The 26,314-nt window shown below is 53.0% G+C and overlaps 2 protein-coding genes across 12 annotated transcripts in view; one reads left to right on the forward strand and one right to left on the reverse strand.

Moving 5' to 3' along the window:
• The window catches only part of NGDN (neuroguidin), a 63,213-nt gene that overhangs the window by 25,782 nt on the left and 11,117 nt on the right, over positions 1–26,314 (forward strand). For 4 of the 8 annotated variants that reach the window (XR_011530444.1, XR_011530431.1, XR_011530435.1 and 1 more), the window contains 6 exons: positions 2,632–2,736; positions 4,403–4,528; positions 7,087–7,159; positions 8,545–8,723; positions 10,167–10,259; positions 17,723–17,858. The gene's annotated coding sequence lies outside the window, so the exon portion shown is untranslated. The remainder of the gene's footprint in view (positions 1–2,631; positions 2,737–4,402; positions 4,529–7,086; positions 7,160–8,544; positions 8,724–10,166; positions 10,260–17,722; positions 17,859–26,314) is intronic. The other 4 variants (XR_011530432.1, XR_011530442.1, XR_011530436.1 and 1 more) reach the window with 4 other exon arrangements.
• Positions 16,120–26,314, reverse strand: part of ZFHX2 (zinc finger homeobox 2) — a 28,396-nt gene continuing 18,201 nt past the window's right edge. For 3 of the 4 annotated variants that reach the window (XM_070587086.1, XM_070587071.1, XM_070587075.1), the window contains 7 exons: positions 25,761–26,001; positions 24,468–24,542; positions 23,985–24,043; positions 22,084–22,284; positions 21,503–21,629; positions 17,844–21,308; positions 16,120–17,580 (listed from right to left, as the gene is read on the reverse strand). In XM_070587086.1, the coding sequence (XP_070443187.1) occupies positions 16,601–17,580; positions 17,844–21,308; positions 21,503–21,629; positions 22,084–22,284; positions 23,985–24,043; positions 24,468–24,542; positions 25,761–26,001 (5,148 nt within the window). In that variant the 3' untranslated portion in view covers positions 16,120–16,600. The remainder of the gene's footprint in view (positions 17,581–17,843; positions 21,309–21,502; positions 21,630–22,083; positions 22,285–23,984; positions 24,044–24,467; positions 24,543–25,760; positions 26,002–26,314) is intronic. The other variant, XM_070587082.1, reaches the window with a different exon arrangement.

Raw genomic sequence — 26,314 nt, forward strand, 5'->3', positions numbered from 1 at the left:
CTTCTCCCTTAGCTTCTGGGACACACTCTCCCATTTGTATCTCTATGTTCCTTCTTGGTCTCTTTTGGCTCAAGCACCTTCTCTACCCCTTTAATGTTAAGAAATCTTAAGAGCCTGTGGTCTTCTTCACTTCTGACTCAGCATTTTCTCCCTGGTTGATGTCATTCATTCCCAAGGTTTCGACTCCACCGATTTCCTAATAATTCCAAAATCTGTATCTTCAGCTCAGATTTCTTCCTTGAGCTTCCGACTCCTATATTCAGCTGCATGATGGGTACTTCCACCTGGATGATCTAAATAAACTTTAGCTTAACATTTCTAAAGCCAACTCCATTATTTTCCCATCAAATCTACTTCTTTTGTTTACTCTCCCAGTTGGTGGTTCCATTATCTTCCTGATCACTCAAGCACAGAACCTGGATTTTTCTCTTCACTCACACCTATTTACCATCAGTTAAGGAAAGCTGATATTACTTCCCTTTCCTGTTACCACTGTTTTTGTTCAGTTCCTAATCCTTTCTAACCTCAACCAACCACAACCTCCTGTTATCACCCCTGCCTCTCATTTTGTCCACATTCAAATCTAGCCACCAAAGTAATCTCTCTGAAGCACAAATATTACCATCATTCCCTTGCTTAAAAATCCTTCAGTTGCTCTTGATAGCTTTCAGAGTAACGTTTACATTCCTTAATGTGGTATACACGGAAGGCCCTTCGATCTGCCTCCTGTGTGTCTCTGCCTTATGCTTCATACTGCACAGCAGCAATCTCCTCGTAGTTCCTTGTTCTCACCGTTGCTCTTTTGCAGGCATAGCACAGTACCTGGCATGGAATAGGTGCTCATTAGTTGAACGATGGTGAAATGTATCTAGACCCACTGGACTAGAAGTATCCCAGGTTCAGAGCTTCTAGAATAGGATACTAGAGAACCAACTTAATTAGAGAACCTAGAAGTTCCCTTAACTGAGGGGGTGTGTGAACCTCACTGACATTATAAAATTCTTTTCTGCTCTTGGCTTTTTGGTGAGGGACTTGAACTGCAGCGCTGTCCTCGGGTTCAGGAGACTTAGACTAGTCTTCGATCTGTCACTTGGGGCAACTCCCAGCCCATCTTTAGGCCAAGAACCAGTGGGTGAGCAAGGCAGTTAAGAGAATGGGCTCAGGAGCCAGGCTGCCGGGTTGGAATTCTAGCTGCTCCTCTCAGTAGTTAACCTCTCCTTGTCTCAGTTTCTCTGTCTGTACAATGAGTGTAATAATAGTCCCTGTCTCACAGAACTGTTAAATTAGATCAGTTAACATAGTGCCTCATACAGAGGAAGTGGTGAACTGCCTAGATTCCTCTGCCCCTAGGCTCCCAGAGCCCTCATCTTGCTCCTAGAACTCCTGGACAGCCATAATATCCCTTCTTGCTCCTGGCTTGTTTCCATTCTCCCAGACCTCTATCTTTGAGAATCCAGGTCTGTGCTGAGGTCTGATTGATGATCATTGTGTCATCTCTTGGGAACATCTGCTTAACTGTCACCCTTCCTGGACAGGCAGAGTTGCCCCAAGAAGTTGTGCCCTTGGTAGTTGTAATGTTGAGTCTCTTTCAGTTCTGTCTGTTAGAGCCTGTCTGGGCAAAAGTCTTTTGGGCCCAGCCCTTGGAAGCACTCCAGCTGAGCCCAGGCCCAGGCCACTCCCCTGATTTATGCTGGATTTCCCCATATAAAATGGACAGAGGTAGATACTTCCATCATTCTAGACATGCTCATTTTTATCTGCTTACTTTCCAAGATGACGTATTAAAGTTAGCGCCTAAGTGCTAAAGAGGCTGTCAAAAATAGAAGGTGCAGAGTCAAGACACTCTGGGACATGACCTTACCCATGAGATGTGCTTTACCCTAGTGCCACACTGCTGCCCTCCTTCCCTTCCTCAGTTTCTTTCCGTGTTTCTCCAAGTGGTATTTTAATTTTTTGCAACTCTGGTGGAAAAGAAAATGGCAAGCCCACCGCACAGGTCCATTTCCTCTGGTCCTAATCCTGGGCAGAGCCACTTATGTCCTGAAATTAGGTAGATTCAGAGAAGAGACAGCAATAAGGCTCACTTAATAAGTCACTTAGCTATCTGTCTGCACCAAAGTTCCTCAAGGTGTGACCCAAGCAATACCTCTTATTATAGTTCCCTTGGGGGTAGGAGAGTTGCTGAAATGCATATTCCTGCGTCCTTCCCTTATCCTATAGAACCAGGGGCCTGAGATTAAGTGTTGTGAACAAGCTTATTGGGTGACTCTTATGCTGACTGAAGTTGAGAATCATGGCCTTAGAGGTTGGGTTTCAGATTGAGATGGCCTGGATTAGGGACTGCAGTCTGGCGGAGGGCTGAGCAACCTTACTGAGTGCAACTTGGGAAGGTGGTTGGGGTTCAGCCCACAACATCCCACTTAAACATCCAGGTTTTCATAAGTAGCGTGTTCTCGAGACTGTGCTGGAGATGGAGGAGGATGTGGGGCATCCAGCAGCCATCCTGCCGGAAGGTAGAGAGCACAGAAGTAATGACCCGTCTTCCTGCCCCCAGCCGCAAGTGATGGAATTAGTCAGGTGGGTCTGACCCAAACGTGTACCATCCTCACCTTAGCTTCATTCATTCAGCAGATATTTTTTGAGCACCTCCTATGTGTCAGGCGCTGTTATTGGTGCTTGGGATACATTCACGAGCAAAGCAGGGATCCCTGCCCTTGTGGAGCTTACATGCCAGAGGTAAGAAATGGAAAATAAACAACAGACGTAATAAATAAGTTCAGTTGTATAGTATGCTAGAAGGTAATAAATGCAGTGGAAAAAAGGAAAAGTAGAACAGGGGAAGGGGGCGGGGGGTGGGGGCAAGTGTCAGTATTAAACAGGGTGGTTGGGTAGGCCTCCTACCTGAGCACTGAGCAAAGAGCAGGAGCACAGGGAGCTGGCCGTGCCGTTGTCCGGGGAAGTGCCCAGTGGCCCAGAGAACAGAGTGCAGAGGTCTTGGAGTGGGAGCAGGTCTGGTGTGCCCTTCAGTCTGGGGCTCACAGTCCTAAACATTTTCCTAGAAAACTTACTATCATAACCCTACTTCTTTAGTGCTTAGGACCTAAAAAAATCTGACAGTAGCCTTAGCAGACATGTGCTAAACTGCAGAATTAGAGAAGGTGAGCACTGGAAGGTACCTTAGGCACATTCCCTTCTTTTTAGCAGAAATGCAAGGAAGTGAAGTGCCACACTGAAGGTGTGGCAGAGATGGGACCAGACTAGGCCCCTTCCTCCTCACTAGTATTAGATTTTTCTGGGCAGTTTTGTTTGAGATTAACCCTCCAGAAGGACAGGGTCAGGGCAGTCTGAAGGGTTGAAGTAGGCTGGTTTGTGTAGGGGGCTATAGAAGTGGTGGGCACTGAGGACTTCTCATCTTCCCCAGGGTTCCCTGGCCACCTTTGGTTTTCCCTCTGCCTACTCTCCCTGCCCCCCAGGAGCCATCACCAACCAGTATCTCCCCCTTCTTTGTTGCTAATGGTGGGAGGCTTGGAGAGTGGCTGTCAGGCAGAGTGATGGTTCTGGAAGACAATATACAGTTTATCAATATTGAATTTTGTAGCTCGCCTCTGCCGCCACCGTTGTAGGGAGCCGGCCAGGCTTGGCAATGTTATTTGATAGTAGAATAATCATCATTTATATCGCAGCTCTGAGTACCTCTGCTACTGACAAGGGCTCAGTGCCTGGGTGTTAGAGAGAGAAAACAGGCTCTCGAAGGGAGAGTGAACTGGGTAGGAATCCATGATCCTGGAAAGCTGGACATTGGCCTCTCTCACTGACCACTGAGGGGGAGTAATTTAGCAAAGATGTGCCCCAGGGATAAAAGCAGCCTTCAACTGCTTTCTTTAAAAAATGCATCCTATGAGAACATTTAGGTTTACCTCTTGCTCCCTCTGGCTGCTCTCTCTCTTAACTCCACTTTGTCCCCTTTTATAAGGTGGTTTCTCAGCTAGAGGGGTAGTCAGCTGGTAGACAGTGGGTCACACTCTGAAGTGGCTCCAACAGCTCAGTGCCAAAGGACTATCCTGTCAGGAGCATGGGAGGGAAGGAGGAGATGGAGTCAGCCAGTGCACTCATAGACTTCCAGAGCTCCAAAGGACTTCATCGTTCCTGGATGTTTGGATGTAGATCTCTTTGGCAAATCAAAATTGTATTTCAAAGCTATTCTTTCTTTAAAATAGTGTGGTGAGTTATCTTGTGAAGAGAGTCATCACTTTTGTGAAGTTGTGGGGGGGTCTGTATCCTGGGAGGATGGGTGTGAAGTGGGGCAGGCTCACACAATAGGACCCAGAAAGCAAAAACAATTCAATAATGTTCTTCAACTTTTGAAATGAGCTAGACTCTACCTTTCTCCTTTGTTCTCCAGCTCCCCAAAGGGCCATGCAAGAAAAGGTGGGCTCACTCTGTGGCAGGAGGCTGAATGTTCAGAAGCTCAGGGAGGCTCTGGGCCCCGGCAGGTCTCCGAGGCTGGCTCTGGGATCTCCTCATACTAGTGAGTCATGTGTGCCTGCATGTTGAAGACAGTCTGTCCTCTTAGACCTCTGACGGAGAGGTTAAGTGACTTCAGGGACTCCAGATGCCAAAGTGAGAAGGACAGGAAAAGGGAAAGTTGTTAGGAAGACAGTAGGAGATATCCCCAGAGACATTTGGGGTTTCCTGACCAGAATGGGATTGAGGCAATGGAGTAGAAGTTTTGGGCTGATAGCAGTGGTATATAGTGGGGGGTAGGGGGCATCCTAGAAGAGAAGTTCTGAATCCAGGTCATCAGGAACACCTAGGAGATTTTGTAAAACATAAATTCTGCCCCCATCCCCACTCCTACAGGAAGACAGAATCAGCTCTCCAGAGGCACGTAGAGGCTGCAGGGTTCCAAAGGTGGAAATAAAGGCAAAAAGCAGCAGTGGAAAAGACCAGGCCCAGGCCTTAGTCAACAGAGGGAAAGGGGTCTGCGTGAAGCTCTTTAAGGGCATATGTAACCGATACACCCCATGCTGGCCTTGTCCTGGAGTTTTAGCAACAGAAAATAGAGAAATGGAGCTAGGCTAAAGGTCAGGAAATGTTGGTCCTAATGTCAGTGCTGTCATTTAGTGGCTCTGTGACCTTGGACAAATCACTTCACCTCTCTGAGTCTCAGTTGCTTGATCTGTAAAATTCAGGAATTAGACTTATTGGTTGCTAGGGTCTCTTTCCAGCTCTGAAAGTCTGGGTCTGTGACTCTAAAGAGTGATATGGTTTTGCCAGCTTTAGCTGGTGCATTATGTTTGGAGGACCAGAGCCTGGTGCCGCCCCTTGTTTATGGAGTATTGGGACTCAGCTGACCTGGGGCCAGCTAATCCATTTGCCAGCTTCCAGGCCAGAACCACCTCTGATCACTTGGTAGAATTTTCCCCAAAGCGGAACACTGCTTCTGTGGGAATAATGTTAATTAAGTTAGAAAATTTAGAAATGAGAGTTCTGTGGCCCATTGAGTTTGAGTATCAGTGAGTTAGACACATTCAACAGCTTTTTTTTCCAGGACTTCTCAGAGCATCTCTCACCCCAATATGCGTTTTGAATCTCTTAAGAGGGGGGAATACACAGTATTTCCCAAACTAATTTGATTGTGGGATCCATTTTTCTGAGGAGCATCTCATCAGATTAGTGTTTCATAGAGCACCTCCAGAAAGAAGTTTCACCTCTCTTTCTTTAAAAACAACAACAGAAAGTTAGATGGCCCTTACTCACTTTTTCCCAAATTCTTGACCTTCAAAAAGGGTAGGAATGTCCACTTTTTCTACTTGAATCCTAGAGGCTGGCAGTCTTGTCACAGTCTTTCTAGGGCAGCCTTGTAGGCAGTGCCAGTGATTTTGTGCTACTTGCTGTTGAATTCCCATTGAGTTGACACCCCTCCTGGGTCCCCAGATCAAACCCCTACGTCTCCCTGCAGCACATGCTCACCTTGACAGAGAGATGGAGAAGGGCAAGTCAACAGGGGCTCCTCTGAGCCTAGAGCCTTCTCTTGGTGACCTGGTCTGGGGGTCACTGTGGCTGGACTAACAGGGAGTAGCTGTTGACTCTCTGGTTTGTGGTTGCTTGTCTATAAGAGACAGGAAAAAAGTTGCCACAGTCCCCCAGCCTAGGCATATATACTTCTCAAGGCTGGGCCAGGCTGGAAGGTGAGCTTAGGAATGAGGAATTCGCTATCTTATTTGGGCAGGAAAGGCTGAGTTGTACTCATTTGGACTCGCACACTTTTTACACCCCATTTCCCATGCCCCAGTCTTGTCGTTCTGCCCTCTTTCTCCTTTGTCCTTCTTCTGGTTCTTACCATCTCCCCCCAGTTCTTCTAAGCAGACAGACTCTCCTTCCTCCTCCCCCATCCCAATCTCCCAATCTCTTCTTCACACCCCCTCTGCCCCCCAGCCTGGCAGCCAGCCCTGTAGGAATGTTAATTAGCATTCACGATTTAATTAATTCAGTAGCTAATTAATGATTGGGGACTGGGGGGTGGGGAGCTGGGGTGCAAGGGAGATGGGGGCTGGAGGTGGCAGGGAGAAGTAGCGGAGGCTGCAGAAGGCATCGCAGATGGCTGTGCGGTGGCTGGCACGGTGCCCACCGCCATGGATGCAAACACTCACGCGCACGCACACGTACACACACACACACACACACACAAAAAAAAGGAAAGGGTGATCGAGGAATAAAATAAAAGCAGGGAGAGAAGGGCACAGGGGCCCTGGGAACTGGGGGTGGGGAAGGCTCTAGATCTGTTTGAACCTGCTCCGGAAGTGGAAGAAGAGAAAAAAAGAAACCACCACAGGCGCAGAGAGAAGAGAGCTCTCCCGATACCCCCCCACCCCCCACCCCAGGCACCCCTCCTCTCTGGCATGGGATTCATGGGCACCAGCTGAGGACAGGGGCCCCTCCCTCTTCCTGCCATAAATATTGGCACAGAGGACTCAGTCTCAGAAGGACAGGACATTCCCAAAGAAAATAGTTTTCCTTTTAAGTTGCTTTTTAAAATATATATGTATATATTTTTTTAAAACATTGCACCCGTTTTGGTGTGAGGGCGAAGGCGAGTAAAAGAAGGTGACCGAGCCAGGAGGAGAGAGCACAGATGGCTTGGTGGTGGTATGGTGTGGTGAGTTGTGGGGAGGAGGAGAGGGGTCGGGCAGAGGTTGGGGGTGGGTGGAATGAGGACCCTGTTTTCCTCTTTTCGTTTTGCTGTGGATGAAGGAGAGAGAGTGAAAGAGAGAGAAAGGGGGTGGGGAGAGAAGTGAGACAGATGGCAGAGGGGAGAGGCGGCAGCCAGTGCCGGCACTGCCCAGCTTGGGCGGACCCAGCTCCCCCCGCCTGCCAGCTTTCCAAATGCCACCCTTCCCCCATCCTCCCCTCTCCCCATCCCCCCAGCTTGGCACTGATCTCGGAGAGAGAGGGAGGGAGGCTGGGCAAAGAGCATCTGTTCCCTCCATTCTCCCAGCTCCATCCGCTGCCAACCTAGGGCCATCGTCTGCCTCCATCACCCCTCCGCCCGCCTGCCCGCCCGCCTACCCACCCAATCCCAAATGGGTGCTGGATCAGGTGCCGAACCTGGCTGCCTCCTCGGGTAGACCAGTCACTATGCATTGCTGTGTGTCTGCCACCGCTGCCTGGCACTCATGGGGCCGTGTGTGTGTGTGTGTGTATGTGTGTGTGCGCGCATGTACATGTACGCATAAGTGCGTGCTGTATGTGAGCCTCCTGGGCATGGGTGGGGGTTGGCACTGCGGTTGCCAATCTAGTGTCCAACCAGAAGGACAGAGGGATGAAATGGAAGAAGGAAGGGAGATGTTGAGGGCCTGGGAGGGCAGAAGGGTGCATGAGTTGCTCCACGCTGCCTGCTTAGAGGCGTTGGCATTGCAGCTGCCATCCTCGTGCCCGCGGAGGTGGGAGGAGGTGAACGGGGAGAGGGCGGCGGCAGGAGTCCTGGTGCTCTGGGAGGAAGGCTCAGTACCCGGGAGCCATTGGCATCACATCGCCAGGCTGGTGCCCTGAGCTGGGGCCGTGGCAACAGGGGCCCCAGCAGACAGAGAGGAGGGGCAGGGATGTGTTGCTGATATTGTTGTCCTCCTAGGGCACAGCTTTGAGAACTGGTTGGACTATGAGTAGTTAGTCCTCTTCCAGTTGGGGAAAGTAAAGTGGTGGAAAGAGTAGCCAGGGAAGTGCCAAGCAAGCGCCGAAGAGCAAGGAGGAGGGGTCTTGCCACTGCTCCCCAGGAGAGCGCGTGGGCTGGCAGTCTGGCCCTTTGTCAGAGCACTGAAGGAGAGGAAGGGGCCTGGGTGTGAGGTGTGTGGTGCTGGCACTGCCCAAGGAGCCTGGCACAGGCTCTGGCATTGTGTGGAATGGGGGAGGGTGGCAGTGTCTCTTGCCAATCTGCTTGAGAGGGTTGTTGTGCCAGGACTGAGAAGGGAGGGAGCGAGATATTGGGGGTGGGGTGGGGTTTGTGTATGTGTGAGTTGTTTGGGAGAACAGACTTTTTTCTGCCAGGACCTCCTACCCGTTCCCTCTTAGGCATGGGAGTGGAGCGACAGACGGAGAGAGGCGTGAGGACACAAAGGAGGATGCGCGCCATTGCCAAGACCCCAAGGAAGAAGGATGGAGAGTGCTGGCAGTCCTGCCTGGCCCCCAGCCAGTTTCCTGCTGAAGATGGCCAAGTCCTCTTCCTGGTCTGTATATGTCACTATGCGGGCGTGGTATGGGAGGGAAGGGCTTGCTTGCTGAGCTGGGATCTAGAATGGGAAGGGCACCTTTCTGGGGATCCCATTCGGACTCTTCACTCTAACAAGTGAGGTGTCTGATTTTCTCCCTGGTGCCTTCCTCTCCTCCCGCTCCCTCCACTCCACCCCTCTTTCATCTCTCTATCACCACCTGGGTCCTACTGCTTGGCACCCAACCAACTAGATGCCGCCACACTTGGCAGTGCTGCACTGGCACGTGAACAGTGTCTCAGATCCTGGTACTGCGGCAAACCCAAAGCCGCCAAACATGCTCACGACCGCCACTTGGTGGCAGAGAGAGAGAGGGGTGGCGCCTATAAGTGTGCCAGGCACTGGGCGGTGCTCCATGCTGGGAGTGGCATGGGAGGATGCCCTCAACAGCTGGGCTGCATCATTGCTCTCTAGCCAACCCCAACTCTGCCTTCCTCCCAACTAGATGCCCACCTCCCTCCCACCCTCACTGCCCCCAAGAAAGGGATTTAGATGGTACCACACTCAGTGTTTGAGCAGCTAGTCCAAGGGAAGCTGGAGCACAGAGGGACAAGGGCACAGGTGAGAGTCACACCCAAGTCTCCAGGCCAGTGGACTATACACCTCTTTAGGCAGCAGGGACAGAGAAAATCTTGGGAGGGAGAAATGAGAGCCTGGAGAGAGGCCAGCCAGTTGTGTTGTCACAAAGATGGTGGCAGAAGAGATTGGGAGGGAAAATATAGGAAAGAGAGATCTTCAGGTCCTGCTGTTGGGTGGTGGGATGGTTTGTGCTTGTATGTATTTTGTTCTGCCCTGTGCCTTGTGATTAACTGAGCTGTGGTTGAGACAAACCAATTCTTTCTCCCTTGTTAAAAGGCCTATGTTCAATAACAATCCTAGAAAGATGGAGAGGTGCTCTAGGCCTAGAGAGGTGAGCAGGTGTTAGGAAGACAAAGGCACCTGGGACTTGTCCTTCCAGAAAGACTATTCAAGGAGATTTTGTGTTTGGAAATTTCTCAATGGCACCCCAATTAGAGCTGGATAAATTTCCCTATCTTTGAAATCCACCCCCGGAAGGGAGACCATGGATCAGCAGGGAGCCTTGGTAGAGAGGAAGGCCCCTAGGAGGAGAGTCCTCAGCATCTGTGGTGACCAGCCCTATGTTTCCAGAGGCACTGCCATTGGCAGTCCCATAAAACTGGACCTTCAGCCTCCATCTGGAAGGACTTCTAGCAGGTTGGGCTCTCCTTGCTTCCTAGGTAGCCAGAGGCTGTGGGTCAGTGACTAGGAAGATCTTGGGATAGAAGATTTGGCTCTGGGTGATGTCGGGGGAGGCTGGGTGGCTTTGAATGGGGATAGGACCTGCCTACAGGGAAGCAAAGCCAGTGCCATGCTGAGCTGAGCTGCTTGGGGCTGGGGCAGTTCTGATTTCAGCATCTCTGGAAGTGGATGGCAGCTTCAGCAGAAGCAGGGTGGTTTCCGCAGCAGAGGAAGCAGGGGGCACGCAGCCAAAGGGTGAGTGGATAAAGTTTGTATCTTCTCCTATTCAAGATCAGCTAGCATAAGCAGAAGACACAGTCAGATTTCCAGAATGTTGGAGGTGGGGGTGATGTCAGCGTAATGAAGAAGAAAATCTGAGGTGATGCCAGGCTCCTGTGTGGCAGCCCCTGGTGTAGCAGGGTGGGGTGCTGGGTGCTGGAGAGTTGGGGCCAGTCACAGATGTATAAGGGCTGAGCAGTCTAGATCAGTGGTTCTCAAACTCCAGAAAGCACAGAATCATTTCAGGGGTTTCCGACTCAGTTGGTCTGAGGTGTGGTCCAGGAATGTGCATTTTAAACAAGCACTCAGGTGACTGTGATACAGGTGGACAAAACTTTAAGAAACACTGTTCTAAGAGATGGCAGTCACCTTGTGGGATAGTTGATCTAGTCTGGATTTCCCATGCCTTTTGCATCATTCTTCTTCCTCCCCAACCATACTCATGTCTTTATGCTGTCATGCATGTGATCTCTCTGTATGTGTGTTCTGGGTGGGGGCAGCAGGAGGAAAAGGAGAGATCGTGAGGTCCAATCAGGCAGATTTATCTTGTTAGAACAGTGCTTCTCATTGGCAATAGTTATCACAGAAGAATCCTTTAGGGATCACTTTCAAAATTCACTCTTCCTTTCACCCCCGGATTCTGATGGTTGGCTGCCCTATGTTTCTGAAAACTCACCACTGAGAACCACTAGATTAGGAGCATTGCCAGGAGATTGCTCTCTGTGGTTGGGTCAGATTTGTGTGGATTCTGTGGCTTGGTACAGGTTGGGTCTCGGTGACTTCTTCAAGGACACAGGTCTGGGTACTGGGTAGAGGAAGTAGGGGTCAGCAGAGTACATGGCCTAGCCTACTGCCAGCACTTAGCAAGCTGCAGATGATGCTGTGGTTTGAGCACTGGGGGGCTATCCAGGAGTGAGCACAGCATAGGCCATTCTTCAAGTCTAGCTGAGAAGACATGGCGCAGGGTTGGATATCAAGGAGGGACTGTGGATGTGGAACAGTGCTGTGTCCTGCTGATTACTTGTTTCGGTGTTTTAGCCACCGTTTGTGTAAGAGTGTGTGTATAGTTGGATAAGATTACGAGTCAGTCCTGGCTCACCTTTCCCTATCACCTTCTTTCTGGTCCAGCGATAATCAACCTGCTTCCCTACTAGCTTCTAGCCAGACCCCTCTCCATGCTAGGAAGCTGCAAGAAACACCAGGCTCAGAATACTGACAGGGAATAATGCCATTCACCCCTTGTCTGTCCTCTGTGTGGAAGGCTGTCTGGGTCCTCCATCTGAAGGAGAATGATGGCGTGGCTCCTCACCCAATTTTATGTTCTTTCCATAAAGTGTAGTCTCTCCCTGGGAGGCTTTCCCTGGGGATCACTTCTCATCTTTCCCCAAACTTGACAAGCCATGGTCTAGGTCTTTCTACAAATGTCCTCTCTCTCACTTTTCTTTTATCTGCCCTTTCACAGTGTCTCCAAGCTGTAATCCTGTAGACCCTGAGGCTGAGTCTATAGCTTTTCTTGTTGTAGCAAGAACTTCCTTGGTATTGGAGCATTTCTTCCTTACTCAATCCTCTAGAAATGACATCCTTGTGGCTTACAAGTTTCTCACTACAGTCACGTGTCGCTTAACGACAGGGACATGTTCTTAGAAATGCGTCACTGCATGATTTCATCATTGTGCAAACATCATAGAGTGTGCTTACACAAACCTAGATGGTATAGCCTACTACACACCTACGCTACATGGTACTAATCTTATGGGACCACGGTCGTATATGCACTCAGTTGTTGACTGAAATGTCGTTATGTGGTGCATGACTATAGTTGCTACAACTGGTGGTTTGAGCTTCCCACTGCAGCCTGGAGAGAAATGCTCCCCAGTACCTGGCCCTTCCTATAACACAGAGTCCCAGCTCAGTTTACCCCTATGTTTCATAAGAGTTTTCCCCAAAGTTCCTCCTGTTTTCTCTTCTACCTCTCTTCCTTCCCTAGCGTCACACTCCAGAATAATTTAAGGTCCTTTCCCCGTGGATTAATATTCAACATTTGGTCCCCTTTCCTGACACTGGTTACATTTCCCCTGACTTTATCTGTTTATAAGCTTTTCCTATCTACTGTTGTGTGAAGAAAATTAGTATGTATTGGAGAGTGTTTCTACTTATGGGAGTGTGGGTGATGGGTCTGGGAGCATGTCCCTTATGCCTATATGGCCATGGGCCCATCCTTGCTCACGTTTGTGTGTCCCTGTAGCTCTCTCTACATGGTTCTGCTGCTGTTTCTGATAGTCTGCTTGTTTGTTTCGTTGGTGTGGTTATATACAGAGAGCTCGTAGTTCAGGTGTGAGTATCTATACAGGAATGAATAATTGGATGAGCGAATGTGTCTTAAAACAGATCAGGGTGGTAGAGATTTGGGGAATCAGTGATCTGGACTATAAGCCCTGAAAGTGGTTAAGGAACAAATAGAAGGAATTAAGCAGGTGGATGCTATTGTGCCTGGAATAATTGGCTTTCTTGGTTCTTGCGCAAGCTTCTTGTACAAGTAAGTAAGTACATTCCAGGGGCTAGAGGATTGGGGGAAGAACAGGGTTTTTTTTCCTTCTCCTCCCCAAAGCCCCCCAGTACCTAGTTGTACATTCTAGTTGTAGGTCCTTCTGGTTGTGCTATGTGGGACACTGCCTCAGCATGGCCTGATGAGCAGTGCTAGGTTGGCATCCAGGATCCGAAACGGTGAAACCCTGGGCCACCAAAGTGGAGCACGCGAACTTAACCACTCAGTCACAGGGCCGGCCCCAGAACAGGTTTCTTTTTGTGGTCCTATTGCAGACTCTGCCCTGTTTGGCCACTAAGTCTTCAGATTTTCTCATGTTGTTCCAGCAGACTTTGATTTTTGTTCCTAGTTGAGAATTGGCTACCTTAAGCCATCCTCACACAGATGCTGCTTTAGAGCAGAGACAGCCCAGCTCATTTACCTCCTGCCTCCTGGTACTGACCCTGGCAGTAAGTAGGTGGACCAGAATTTGGATGCTTTAGGACCCATGTACGTCAGAAACCCTAGGCCTTTGCCCCAAGCCATGAAAGACCAATCTTAAGAGCCACTGATTTGGGCTCACTTCAGAGTTGTCAAGGGGTTGGGGGTGTACTGCAAGATAGGTGTTGATGTGCCAGGCACTTGAGTTGGGTCTACTATTCCCCGGGAGAAGCGGCATGATGTACCCTGGGTGACCTGGTGTTCACCTCTAGCGTTCGGTGTAGGGCCATGCTGACTCAGCCCTGTCCACCAGAATGGCCCATTGTGCATCTCGAGCGGGAGTGCTGCTGCTGAGGAATTCTGGTCTGAGAAAGGGGTTGGGAAGGAAGGCTTCCAGCCGCTGGCACCGTGGAATGGTGCACCCTCCAGCAGCATGTTGATTGACCTAAGTCAGCAGAGTCAGCCAGGCTCTTTTGTCCCCTAAATTACAGGGTTCCCGGTAAGGACAGTTGCTTAGAGTCAGCTCCTGTCTACTACAGTGAATGTACATGCTGTCTCCAGGCCAGGGTATCTGGGTGTAAAAGAGTATGTTGGAAGGCGAGAGGCGGCGGTATTTCTGGCTATATTAACTCCTGGTGAAAATATTCATAGTTTGCACTAAAGCCAACCTACCCTGGCTGTAAATCCCTAAAATGCATGACACCACACCTCTAATCATCCCATGCCGGATGTTTGCCAAAGTTTTCTTGAAAACGTTTCCTCTTTTTCTCGTATGTTTTTCTTCTATTTTTTTTGTTTTCACCTTTTATATACAAGTCACATTCCCAGAGCAGAGAGGAAAAAGCATCTTTCCTCGTACACATGCTGCTAAGAAAATAGCTTTATACACAGAATTTCAACGGGAGAGAGAAAAGGATAGGGAGGGTGGGGCGCAAGAGAGATGTTGAGAGGCCAGGAGAGGTGGCAGCAAGAGCAAGCCCACGGAGGGCAGGTTCCCTCCTCTTGTCTGCATTCATCACTGGCATTTTTGGCATCATCAGTATAACTAATTCCACCCCACCCCAGTTTGCTAGAGTTGGAGCTTTTAATTTTAGAAATGAATGGGACTGGAAGTGAGATTCACAGAACATATGGGGACTGGGGGCTGAGCTGAGCTTTCCCTCCCCCTCTCTGCCTGCCCATCTTCTCTGCACATGAGCCACTGCTTCAGTATGAACACAGTCAGAGTGGAGTGACACAAAGACCAGGAAATCTAAATCCCAGGGCTGGCTGAATTTGTGTGTGCATATGAAGTGAATAATGGTGGTAGAAGAAGCCCGAAGGGAGAAAGTTTGGAAAGAGACTTCCTTGAAAGGGGAGGTCTTAGGGTCAAGGGTAGTTGGAGAAACTATCTGGAGGACTAGGAGATTTTTGCAGGCTTTTCTTTGCCAAAATAAAAGAGATGCTCCTCCACCCTGTGCCACATTAGCTGGGGTTTGGGAGTGCCACAATGACTTGATGTTACAGAAACAATTAGGTTAAAGTAGGGAACCTTCTTCTAGCTCATTTGTCTTCTGTTGGTTCCTTGGTGATGTCACCCTATCAAAGATTCACCATGTGCTTCAGTCATCTTGCCCACCCATCCCCTCAGCCAACATCAGCTCCAGACCCCCATGAACCTCATGGACAAGTCCTGACTCCTTCAGGGGTGCCCCCAGCAGCTGCTACTTACTGGAGGAGCTGGGCTGGGGCAGAGGATGTGGGGGAGAACACAGATAGGAACAGGGGTCCCTGCAAAGGCAAGGAGGTTCCAGAAGTGACCGAAAATGTGAAGGGGCCTCTAGGAAGCGAGACAGGAGTAGGTTGTGAACGGAGCGCATGAGAGGACGTGATTAGCTACTGAAAGGGAAGCATACCCAAGATTCAGAACCACATGCCATGTCTACCCCTTTCCTCTTAGGACCGAGATACTTTTGGTAACAGTGACTTTTCTGACTCACAGCTGGGAATGAAGGGATGTTACCTGTCCTGATAAATACTCAATTCAGGGGGCAAGGATGTGTCTCTCCCCAGTCTCCAGGCTCTTCTCCCCATTCCTGCCTCTGAGGCCGGGCATGGCCAGGGTAGGGCTGCTCTGTTTTCAGTCTCGAGGGTCACCACACCCATGCAAGGACTTAAAGCCACTTGATCTTCCAAAGATGAGATGGTTTAAAGAAACCCTTAACATGGAGGGGAAAGTGACACAAACAGGAAAAAACCACTTGTTTGATGGGAGAGTTTTCAGGGTTTTTTTTTTTTTCTGTATTTTCCAAGTTTATGCTTTTCTTTTTTCTTTAGTTCATTCCTCTGGTCTCTCCATCTTTCTCTTACGTGCACATGTGTGCACGTGCTCTCTCTCTTTCTCTCTCTCGTTTTTTTGGTTGTGTGTGTGTTTCAGTTTTTTTTATTAAAGAACTTTGGATTTGCCATTGGTGGGCAGTGCCATCCTGGAGGCTGGACCCCCATGTGGCAGGGCTGGGACAAGGGGCAGGCCCATGGCTGCTGAGAGGATCTCTGTGTTTAAAGCCTTTGAAAATAAGTTACTGCAGTTCCCAGGGTGCAGGGTGGGGATTGGCAGAGGGATTCCTGGCGGCGGCTTCCCCTAGAGTCCAGGCCACAGGGGCTCCCCTGTCAGGCGAGGAGAGGGTTAGGAGGAAGGGGTGTGGGGAGAGAGCCGGGAGCCCTTCTCCCCTGCCAACCTCCAGTTTGGTTAGAGTTTTGTGGGCTCCCTGCCCATCCCTGGCTCCAACCTTGGGAGCCAACTGGGTATTTGGAAAGTTTGTGAGCGGTATGGCGCTCTAGACAAGGGGGTAGGAAGGAGAAGGGGAGTGGCAAAGTTTCTTTTCCTTCCTCCTTCTTTGTCTTGGGTTTTCTTTTTCCTTTCTTCTTCTTCTTCTTCTTTTTTTTCTTTTTTTTTTGGTGTTTTCTCAGTCAGTGGAACAGCTTGGGATAACATGTATTTGTGTGTTTATAGGAGTTGGGGGTGACTAGGAATTCAGTAGGGAAAAGGTTGTAGGAAGATGGAACCAAGGATAGATTTTGTATATGGTGGGCAGGGCAGACATGAATAATCAGGATGACAAGATGGGCGTGTCTATGAAGACTAGGGGCAAGGAGTTGCAGAGGCGGATCAGCGTGTCTGTGGGGGTGGGGAGGAGGCAGGACTCTGCTGGAGGTGGGGTGTGTGAAGCCCACTGAGGGTGGGAATTGAAAGATTCCCATGAGGTGGGCGGAGCCGAGGGCTGGGGTGAGGGATTTGAGCTCCCACCAAACACCCCTTGGGGAAAGAGAGGGAGCCCTGAGGCCCTCCCCTCCCCCATCTTGGTTTATCTGTTTATAAAGCTAGAAGTGTAGAGGTAGTAGTAGTTTTTGGGTTGGAGTCCGTGTGAGGTAATCTTGCTTCCTCTTTGGCAAAAGCCACAGCAGCCGTGGCAGCAGTGGCGGCGTTGGTGACGGTGATGGGTGGGCCCCCTGGGGGCGGGGCCGCCTTGCGCCTGTGGGCCGAGGAGCGCAGGTGGGAGGCCAGGGCTTCACGCCCACTCAGCAGCACCTCACATGCCAGGCAGTGGTAGGTACAGATGGGCACCCGCAGTGGGGGGGGCATGGAACCCCCAGAGCCCCGCCCAAAGAAGCAGAAGGATCTCTGGTGAGCAGTGGCCAGGGCCTCCCCGTCAAATGCCATCTTGCACTGGCGGCACAGGTAGCGGTGGGTCACATCCACGGTGGAGATGCCAGTGCTGCCTGTCAGCAGCTCATCGGCCTCTCCGGCCTCCCCCTCCCCTGCAGCGGGCAGTTCAGGAGGCTTTGGAGGCGCTGTGGCTGTGGGCTCGGGGGGCTGGGATGGTGGCTGGAGGAGGGCATTAGGGAGCAGTCCGATGAGGGTCTGAGGTATCACAGGGTTCACGGGAAATAGCCCCTTCTTCATGCCATAGAGCTGTTGGAAGTAGGTCCCCTGTAACTGGGGGCCAAAGACAGTTGGTGGTGTGGTGCCCCCTGCAGGGGGCAATGGGAAGGGCAGGAATTGGCCCCCCAACAGGGCTGGGACAGTGGCCTTCAATGCTTTGAGGTTCTTGAGGGCATCAGTGGAGGAGTTGGCGGGGGCCACAACTGGTTTTCGCTCACCAGAGACCTTGTCCCCAGAGGGTTCAGTAGGTGGGCCCGGGGCAGGGTCAGTGGTGCCTGCTGTGGAGGGGTTGGATTGGTTGGGCACAGGTCTCTGAGGTAAGGGGCAGCTTGGGCCAGCAGTCTGGACCACTGTAGTAGCAGGCAGGACTGAAGTGGCGAGGCCGAGGAGGCCTGAGGACGCTGCAGGACCTAGGAAGATGAAAGGAGTGATGAGGGATTAGCCACCTCCTGGCCCCATCATCCTTTCTACTATAGGCCACCTCCAGCCACACACTCACCCATTCCTACCACCTAGCCTCCATGCTCCCTTCCCTCCCTTCTCTCCCTCAAGAGCCTGAAACAAAGGAAGTCCACAGGAGGAGACTGGAGATGGGAAGAATCAAGGAAAAAGAAGGAGGGGGATTAGAGGGAGATGTTCTTTCAAGTCCAACTCCTCCCAACCTCCCACTCACCTGAATTGAAAGGAGGTAAGCTGCCCAGTGGGGGCTGGGCCAGAGCTGGGCCAGACAACAGGACCGGGGCCAGGCGAGGCAGGGCCGGTGGCATAGAGGCAGGTGTGGTGGCAGGTGGGGCCTTGGGAACAGGGGGTGCCTCGGGTGCCGGGGCCAAGTCGTAGCACTTGCTTTCACTCTTCAGCTGGGCTCGGACCGCCTCCTTGAGCTTGGCCAGGTGCTGGCGGGAAAAGAGATGGCCTCGGCAGGAGACATAGAAATCATACTTGACATCACAGTAGGGGCAGTCTGTGCGCTGGGCTCCCAAGTGGCCCTCACTGCTGCCCGCAGCCCCGCCAACTGCTGCCCCCTGCAGTTTGGCCTTTTTTTCCTTGGCACGAGCATTCTGAAACCAGACCTGGATGACTCTCTTGGGCAGCCCAATCTCCTCCCCAAGCACCTCACACTCTTGCATGGTGGGGGTGCGGTAGGCTTCGTAGCAGGCTTTCATGATTTTCAGCTGCAGGCTGCTCATCTGGGTCCTGTAGCGTCGCTGCCCCATTCCGTCTGGAACCCCAGCCCCACCTCCTGGTCCCCCACTGGTCCCTCCAGCCCCAGGGGATTCTGGTTCGGCCAGGCTGGAAGCAGACGAATCACTTAGATCCCCTGCAGATGGACTGCAAGCCTCACTCTCTGGAGAAGCCTTAGATGGTTCCTCTGGGCCCTCATCCTCACTGGGAGGAGGGGGTGGTGGGAGAGGTAGAGGTGGCTCTGGTATTGAGGTGGTGGCCTCTTTCCCAGGTGGTAGGAAAGGCAGGGGCCCAGCAGCAGGGGTTACTGTGGGGTAGGGAAAAGCAGGTGCTTCCTTCTTTGGGGCTTCCCTTCCAGGCCCATCATCCACCTTGCCCAACAAGAGGTTGAACTTGGGGAAGGGTGCAGGGGTAGGCGTGATGGGGGGCTTGACTGCTGGATTGGGTACTCCCCCAGGGGTGCTCCGAAACTGGCCTTTCCTCTCCCGGGCCCTGGTATTCTGGAACCAGACCTGTACTACTCGCTTTTTGAGCCCCACCTCCTCAGAGATGCAGTCCAGCATCTTGCGTGTTGGGTTGGAGTCCTGCATATACCAACGGTACAGGATCTCCAGCTGTTCAGGCAGGATAGTGGTGCGCAGGCGCTTGTCCCTGGGGGGTTCACCCTCCCCTCCACCCCCTGCTTCACTACCCGTTGGGGACAAGCTGCCGTCCTCATGCTTCCGTTTGATGGGTGGCCCTGGCACTGGCGGAGTGCCTGCCGTCATGGGGTTTCGCTCCCCAAACACCAGCAAGGGCAGATCTAGGAGGTGGGAGGCAGGGCTCGGCTGCACAGATGGCAGGAAATGTAGCCGGCGGTGACTGGTCAGGAGGTCCTGGCTGGGGAAAGACATGGTGCACTGGTCACAGGTGTGGGCTGGGCAAGGTGAGGGAGGGCCCCTCTCTTCAGGCTCTTTGCCTCCTGGCTTCGTTGCCTCTGCTTGGCTCAGCTCTGTCTTGTCTGGGGGTTCTGGTGATGGGCCCTCAGGCCCTGCCCGGGGTTCCAGGCCTTGTTCCTCCTCTGCGTCTTCCTCCTCTCCTTCTTCCTCCTCTTCCCCTCTCTCTGTCTCTTCTTCCTCCTCTTCAGGGGGCTGGTCATCATAGCATTTCTTGAGGTGCCGCACCAACTCAAAAACACAGGAAAAGGTGGCATAGCAGCGCCTGCAGCCTGAGGCTCCCCCAGTGCCTCCTACCGTTGGCATGGGCCCACCCTCGATGGCATTTTTGCGTGCTTTCTGGCGGGCATTCTGGAACCATACTACTACCACACGGCTAGCCAGGCCTAAGAGACTTGCGAGCCGCTCTACCTCTCCGTCCTTGGGGTAGGCACTGGTCTCAAAGAAAGACTGCAGGGCTTGGGTTTGGAACTCGGTGAACTTGGTTCTGGAGAACCGGCGGCCTGCAGGCACTAGGGGAGGAAGATTCCCTCTGGAGCTTTCTTCCTCCTCTGGGGGCCAGCGTCCTCCTGCCCGGCTTGGCTCCTCCGGGGGATAGCCCCCTGCTGCCTCAGGCTCTGGGACCAGGAAGGGAGGGCCCAGTTGGGGAGCAGGTGAATCCAGAGACCCATCAGGAGGTTTCGAGGGCTCTGCAGGGGGTGGGTATAGGCTGTCATAACTCTTTCGAAACTGAGCAGCATAACGGCTCAGGGCTTCAAAGGGCAGAAAGCGGCGGTGGACATGCTCCTCGTGTGTCTTGAGGATAAGCATATTGGAGAAGAGTTTCCCACAGGCCCTGCAGGCCAGCTTATCCCCACTGCCCAGGGCCTCTGGTGGGGGTGGGGTTGGGGGAGGGGGCACAGCCTGTTTCCCTTCATTGTACTGGATCACCAGCTCAAAGCCGAAGTTTTCTAGGAGGGCTTTGGCTGCAGTGCGGGCTGCTTCATTGGGTGTTGAGTGGGGCGGTGAGGTGGGCCCTGCTTCATTCCCCTCTTCGGCCGTGGGGGGCCGTTCCCACTCTCGTTCAGCTAGGTCGGCCTTAGGGGGTGGAGGCGGGGGAGGAGGGGTGGCAGCTGGCAGGGACAGCAGGGGCGCAGGCCCAGCCAGTGCCAGCTTGGGCCCCACCTTGAGGTCATGGAGGTAGAAGGGCAGGAGAAGCTGCTGCTGCTGGAGCTTAAGCAGTGATTCGGGCACCAGAGGGAAGGGGGGAAGGACCGGTGGAGTGAAGAGGGGGGCTGGGAATCGATGCAGGTCCAAAGGAGGTGGGGGCGGGGACAGGAAGGGCAATCCAGATATGAAGCCACCGGGATCGGGGCCCTTCTTCTCAGTGCCCACCTCCCCCTCAGTCTCGCCTTCCTTGGGCTCTTCTTGGCCACGCTCTGGCCCCTCAGCCTTGGCGTCAGTCTTGGCTCCCCGAGAGCGAGTCTGGTGCAGAACCGAGCGCATGTGGATCTCCAGGGTGGAGCTCTGGTTGTAGGAGACTCGGCAGACTGTGCACTTAAAGGGCTTGTCTGTGGCAGCAGCTGTGGTAGGCGTGGTGCCAGCCTCTCCCCGGGCAGGGCCAGAGGGGTCAATGGCAGCCTTCTTCATCTTGTGCAGGTGGGAGACAGAGTTATAGTGGACCAGGAGGATATTCTTCTGTGTGAAGGACTCCTTACACACTGTGCACTTATAGGGCCGGGCAGGGTCGAGAAACTTGTCCAGGGCAAAGTTGGTGGTCTTCCGATAGGTCAGAGGGTGGCGAGAGTCAACTGGGGCTGGCTCTGCGGGGCGGGGCTCCCCGACAGTCCCCTCTTCCTCCTCAGCCATGGCGGGTGGAGGAGCCATTTCTTCAGCTTGGGCATCAGGTTGAGGGGCTGGAGATGGGGCTGGAGAAGGGGGTTGGTCAGGGCTTCCCGGGGGCTTGTCTGGGGTCTCGGCTGAGGGCAGGGGAGGCTCAGAAAGAGGATCAGGACTGGCTTCCGGGGTCAGGTGAGGGCCTTCTAGGGGAGAGAGGAGGGTGTAGTGAGAACGAAACTTCGTCTAAGGCAGACCCTGCCCCTGCCCCTGCCCCCGCCGCCGCCCCTGCCCAATGTCTAGGGCAACCGATCCTTGCCTCAGTGTCTTCAGACCTTCTTGTCCAGAGCCTAGGTCCCCTTTCCTGCCACCTTGTGAGGTTTCCAGTCCCTTTCCTTACCTAATGCCTGGTCTCTGCTGGGTGCAAACTCTGGCCCGGGAGTGGGGGGCTCTGGGTCATCCCCCAGAGGGCTTAGAGTGGGCCCAGGCAGCACTTTGGTTGTGAAGGTCATCTCTACAGTTGTGGCCTGTAAGGGAAGAGACCCAGTGACTTCCCCACCAGCACCCCCGCTACTCCTGACCCCCTGCTCTGCACCTGTGCCCAGCCTCTTTCCAGGGCTCCAGCCTCCTCTCTGGACAAACCTGCCACCTAACTTCCGCTTTTCCCGCAGAGGAGAGGGCCTAGGCTGCCACCTCGCCTGCCTGGCAGCCCGGGCCTGCTGTTGGACAGCTCTTCTCAGGACCTAATGGAGGTGGAAGAAATGCTTAGCTTCCTCGCTGGCGAGTAGAGGCAGCTAGACAAGCTCAGTTCTGAGGTTCCCTCCAACTCTAAAGTCCACCTTAAAATCTGTCAAATGCTGTTTCCCTCACCAACACGTCCTCCTCAACACACACACTTGCTAGACCCCCCTGCCCCTTCCTCCCCTCCTGCCCTGCCCTGGCAGGGCCTCCTGGACGGGTCCTTACCCAGCCTGTACTCACCACAAGCAGCAGCTTCTCAACACACTCAGGCACCACGTTGTGCAGGTGGCTAAGGTGGAAGTGCAGGGCAGGCCGGCCCACCAACTGCTCCTGGCACAGTGGGCACCTGTACTTGGGCTGCACTGCATGCTGGGAGAGTGTGTGAGCCCTCACCTGGTCGGACTCTGGGCTCAGGAAGCTGCAGTATGGACAGCAGAATACCTGGGGGCACATGGGCAGTGGAGGGAGGAGGTGTCAGAGAAGGGTTGGACCCACCATCACTCAGCCCTTTGAGTTCCTGGACACAGCACAATCCCCTACTCGCAGTTTAGGGGTGAGCACCAGAGGAAGGCATCACCAGGACCCAGCGAGAGTCCTGAAAGCTGGCTCCTCCCCTCTTTCCCTCCGACTGGGACAAAGGCCTAGGCTAGGCCGCCACCCTGCCTGCCTTCTTTGTCTGGCCATCTCCCTCCATCCTGGCCTCTCTGTCTTTCCTTGGTCTGTCTTTTCCTGTCTCTGTTGCCTCCTCAGTTCTCCAGCTGACAGTATGGCCCTGTACCTACCTCCCCGGATTTAGTTTTCTTACCCACCGCTAGTCTCTTCTCTGTGAAATGGCTCCCTTTCCCTCTGGCACTTCCTGGACCCAGAGGCTCCCTCATCCCTGCCCGCTCTGCCTCTCAACGTCCCTGAACTGAGTGTCTCCTGAAGAGGGCCCTCCCTACCTGTCTGCTCAGAAGCCAGCTCATTCTCCCTCAGAGGCTCAGCAGCTCCCACTTTCTTTTCCTTCCTTCCTTCCTTTTTTTTCCCCTTCCCTTCTTAATGTAAACAAAAGCCACAGCTCCCCCAGTGGCCCAGGAAAACTCTGGCCTGGCTCTTGGCTCATTCCCACCCACACCTCCAGAGGGGTGGGGCTGGGGAGCTGCAGCCGCAAGAGGCCCAGTTCTGCCTTGTCACCTGACTGCCTGACCTCCAGCCGGCATTTCTTGTCTCCCCGGCTCACTTCCTCTTCTGCCCCCTGTGCCATTGGTTCAGGGCGGCGGGCTGAGGCAGGGATAGCCATAAGGGAAAGGTACCCAGTTGCTCATCTTAATGCACCTAGCCCTAGGAGCAGACAGCTGGCAGAGGTCTGTAGGAGGGACAGGAGTTAGGCAGAAGGGACTGAGGACACCACTGTTCCTGTAGGAGTGTGCAGGAATGCAGTAAGACTGCAGATTGCAGCCCAGTTTGGAGAGCTCTGAGGCATGGGGTGGCACCTCTAGACCAAAGGCTGGGAATCCCCTCAGAATCAACACTTTCAGGCCAGAGCAAAACTACCCCTGGGTCCTGCCTGGATCAGGCAGAGGCCTGAGTCCTGGAGACCTCGAGATTTGCAGGGCTTGCTGTCTGGGAGAATCATCTGGGGTAGATACCCTCCGGAGGGAGGTGCCAGGACAGTTCCATCCAGGCTAAGGCTTTCTGCAGGAGATGAACACCATGTCTAGTGGTCTCTCTGCTCCTAACAGGAATGAAGAGCTGGGCGGCAGCTAGTTTTTTGTTTTTCCCTTTCTCTTTTTGTTGCTTCACTTCTTCTTCTCCCCTCCTCCCTCCACCTACTTCCAATCTTTGCTACCCTCAACACTGTTTCTCTCTTCCCCTTTTCCTCTAATTTCTGCCCTCCCTTCCTGTCATCCCCCTCTGTGCTCACCCCTTGGGGCCAGCTCTGCCCCCTGGATGGTGCTGACCATATGTACTGGACCTAGGTGGCATTTCTTAATGTTGAACTCGGAGTGAAATAAGTCACAGCATGACAAAATCAGGTCTACCTTTAGTCTGAAATCTCTGTCTGTAAAGCTCTACTGATTACAATTTCAGCCTTTAGAATACGAGCAGATCTCAGTCAAACTAGACCCCCCTCCGCTCTTCCCAGTGAGCCCAGTTCTGACCGTGGTCTGGGTGGCACTGTCTCCAGGAGGGCCAATCTTGTTCTCTGCCTCTTCAGAAGCTGAAGATGAAAGGAGAGGAGATTAAGAAACTCCAGCAGCCCTCCCTCCTCCTTTCACAGACCCCCAGCCCTTAAGATGACCTGATTTGTAGCAGAGAGCTTCCAGGGTAGGGGGTTGGGCTCTGGGGAAAGGGAGAAAGGGCAGGAAAGCCCAGAGCTGTACTCCATACAGAGAGGCTGGCTGGGCGCAGCAGGGCTGACCCTGGGTTAGTGGGACGGCCAGGTCTGGTCCTCAAAGAGGGCAGGAGCACCCACCTCCCTTCCCTCTGATGAGCCCTTTCGTCCATCAGTTTGGCTCCTTGAGCACAGGAGGCCTTCCTGGGCATCTGGATGACTGCAAGGTCCCATGTGCATCAGAATGTATGAGTATTGGGGGGCGGGGAGGGCAAGGGATGTGGGAAAATGGACCAGATGAGCAACTTACCCAACTGTTCTGTCTTGTTCTGGGCATCTTTCTCAGGGGTGGGTGGCTCAGCTGAGGCGGTGACAGGAGCTTTCCCTGTGTAGGATGAAGGGAGAGTCAGCTTAAACGGATGAAGTATCAGGAAAGGGAGGACATAGGGCAGAGGAAGCAGGACAAGCAGCCAGGAGGGGAAAACGGATGGATGAATCAACAGGCGGGGGAGGACAAAAAGCTGCCAGAAAGAAATACAAAAGATGAGGGGGAAAATGACAGTGTTAGAACTCGTTGGGCCTAAGAGATCATCTCTGCTAGTCCAGCCTCCATCATTTAAAGATGAGGAGACAAGTCCAGCAGTAGGTGGCAGATACAGGACCAAACTTGGCTCCCTGTCTTGACTGATCCTGGAAGCAGGGAGCCCAGAAATGTAGAGGGAGGGGCACTGGGGAAGGGAGGTGAGGCTGAATGGAAGTGGCTAGGAGAGGAGATTACCACTCAAGTAAGAATTGACAGATGTGTAGGAATTTATTTTCGGTGGCAGCCTAATTAAAGTGTTAAAGTTCCTTAACTCTGTTCAGCCCTGCACCAGGATCGTTAGCTATTGATCTGGGCCCCTCCGGCACTTAACTCCAGCCAGCATATTGGCAATTCAATTAGCACCAGTCAATGCTGCCTGTTCCTGGTTCCTGCTGCCCTGCCCTCATCCTCGCCCACTGCTGGCCTCTACAAAGCCTCGATGCCTGTGCCCACCTCTGACAGCCCCTTCCAGGCTCTTCTCCTGTACCCCCTGGATCAATGGCACCTGGCAGACTATTCCCTGTCTCTGCTGGTATAACCTCAGCTGCCTAAGGGGGACCCTAAGCCCAGCCTTTGGGCTGAAGACCTCCTAGGAGACAGGAAGAGGCTGGGGAGCTGTCAAGGGCTTCCCATCCCTGCTGCCTTCGGGCCATGCCCACAGCTCCCAACTCCTTCCCACACTGCCTGGCCCAGCTCGAAGCAGATTCCATTCTGTTTTGTTTTTCTACTTTCTCCTTTCTGACCAGCTCTTGCCACCACCCTACCTAGCGTTGCTAGGACACTGGTCACTATTCAGGATCACTGGATGACTCCTCACTTCTCTCTAACAGCAGCCTTCACTCAGCAGCCCCACAGTTCTGAAACCCAGCTTTCTCACCCCTTCGCAGCTCCTTTCCAGTTGCTATCGATTGCTCACAGGCCTCATTTCTCCCGCCTTGTATCAGGTTCTCATGAGCCCTCAGCTCCCAAACCAGCCGCCCTCCCTGCCCAGCCCTTCCTCTCTAGTCCCCTCTTCCTCACCAGAAGTCCGGAGCTGCCCATGGCTGAAGCTCAGGATGCTCTGAAGAGCTGAGAGCCCTTCCTCGGCTGCTGGGCCACTCTGTAGCAGCTGCAGACGCCGCTGGGCCTGGGCATCCCGGTGGGCAGGGGCACGCAGGTGCTGCAGCACAGCTAGGCGGGAGGGCGTCTCCCACGCACACAGCAGGCAGCGGAACAGCCCCAGGTCTGCCCCAGCTGCTGCCCCCTCCATCTCCAGCAGAAACTGGAAGCATGGAAAGAGGCTGTTCAGGTCCAGAAGGGATGGATGCCTCCAGATCTCAGGGGCCTTCCCAAGAAAGCCTGACCAGTAGCACCCTCCCCATCCCTTCCACCCTCTTGAGCCCCCCTTTTTCCTCCTTGGCCAGCTGGGTATTATTGCTTTTTCTCCCCAATCTCCTTCTCTTCCTCCTGCCAATCCTGGACTCTCTCCTAGTTTGTGAATGGAATCTGGTTCCATTCTCTTGAACTTCTGGTGACAGGATGGACTAAGCAGACACGGACCCTTCCCTCCAGCCCCAAACAACAGAAAAGCTGAA

The sequence above is a fragment of the Equus przewalskii genome, chromosome 1 (genome assembly GCF_037783145.1).
Source record: "Equus przewalskii isolate Varuska chromosome 1, EquPr2, whole genome shotgun sequence".
Taxonomy (NCBI): Eukaryota; Metazoa; Chordata; class Mammalia; order Perissodactyla; family Equidae; genus Equus; species Equus przewalskii.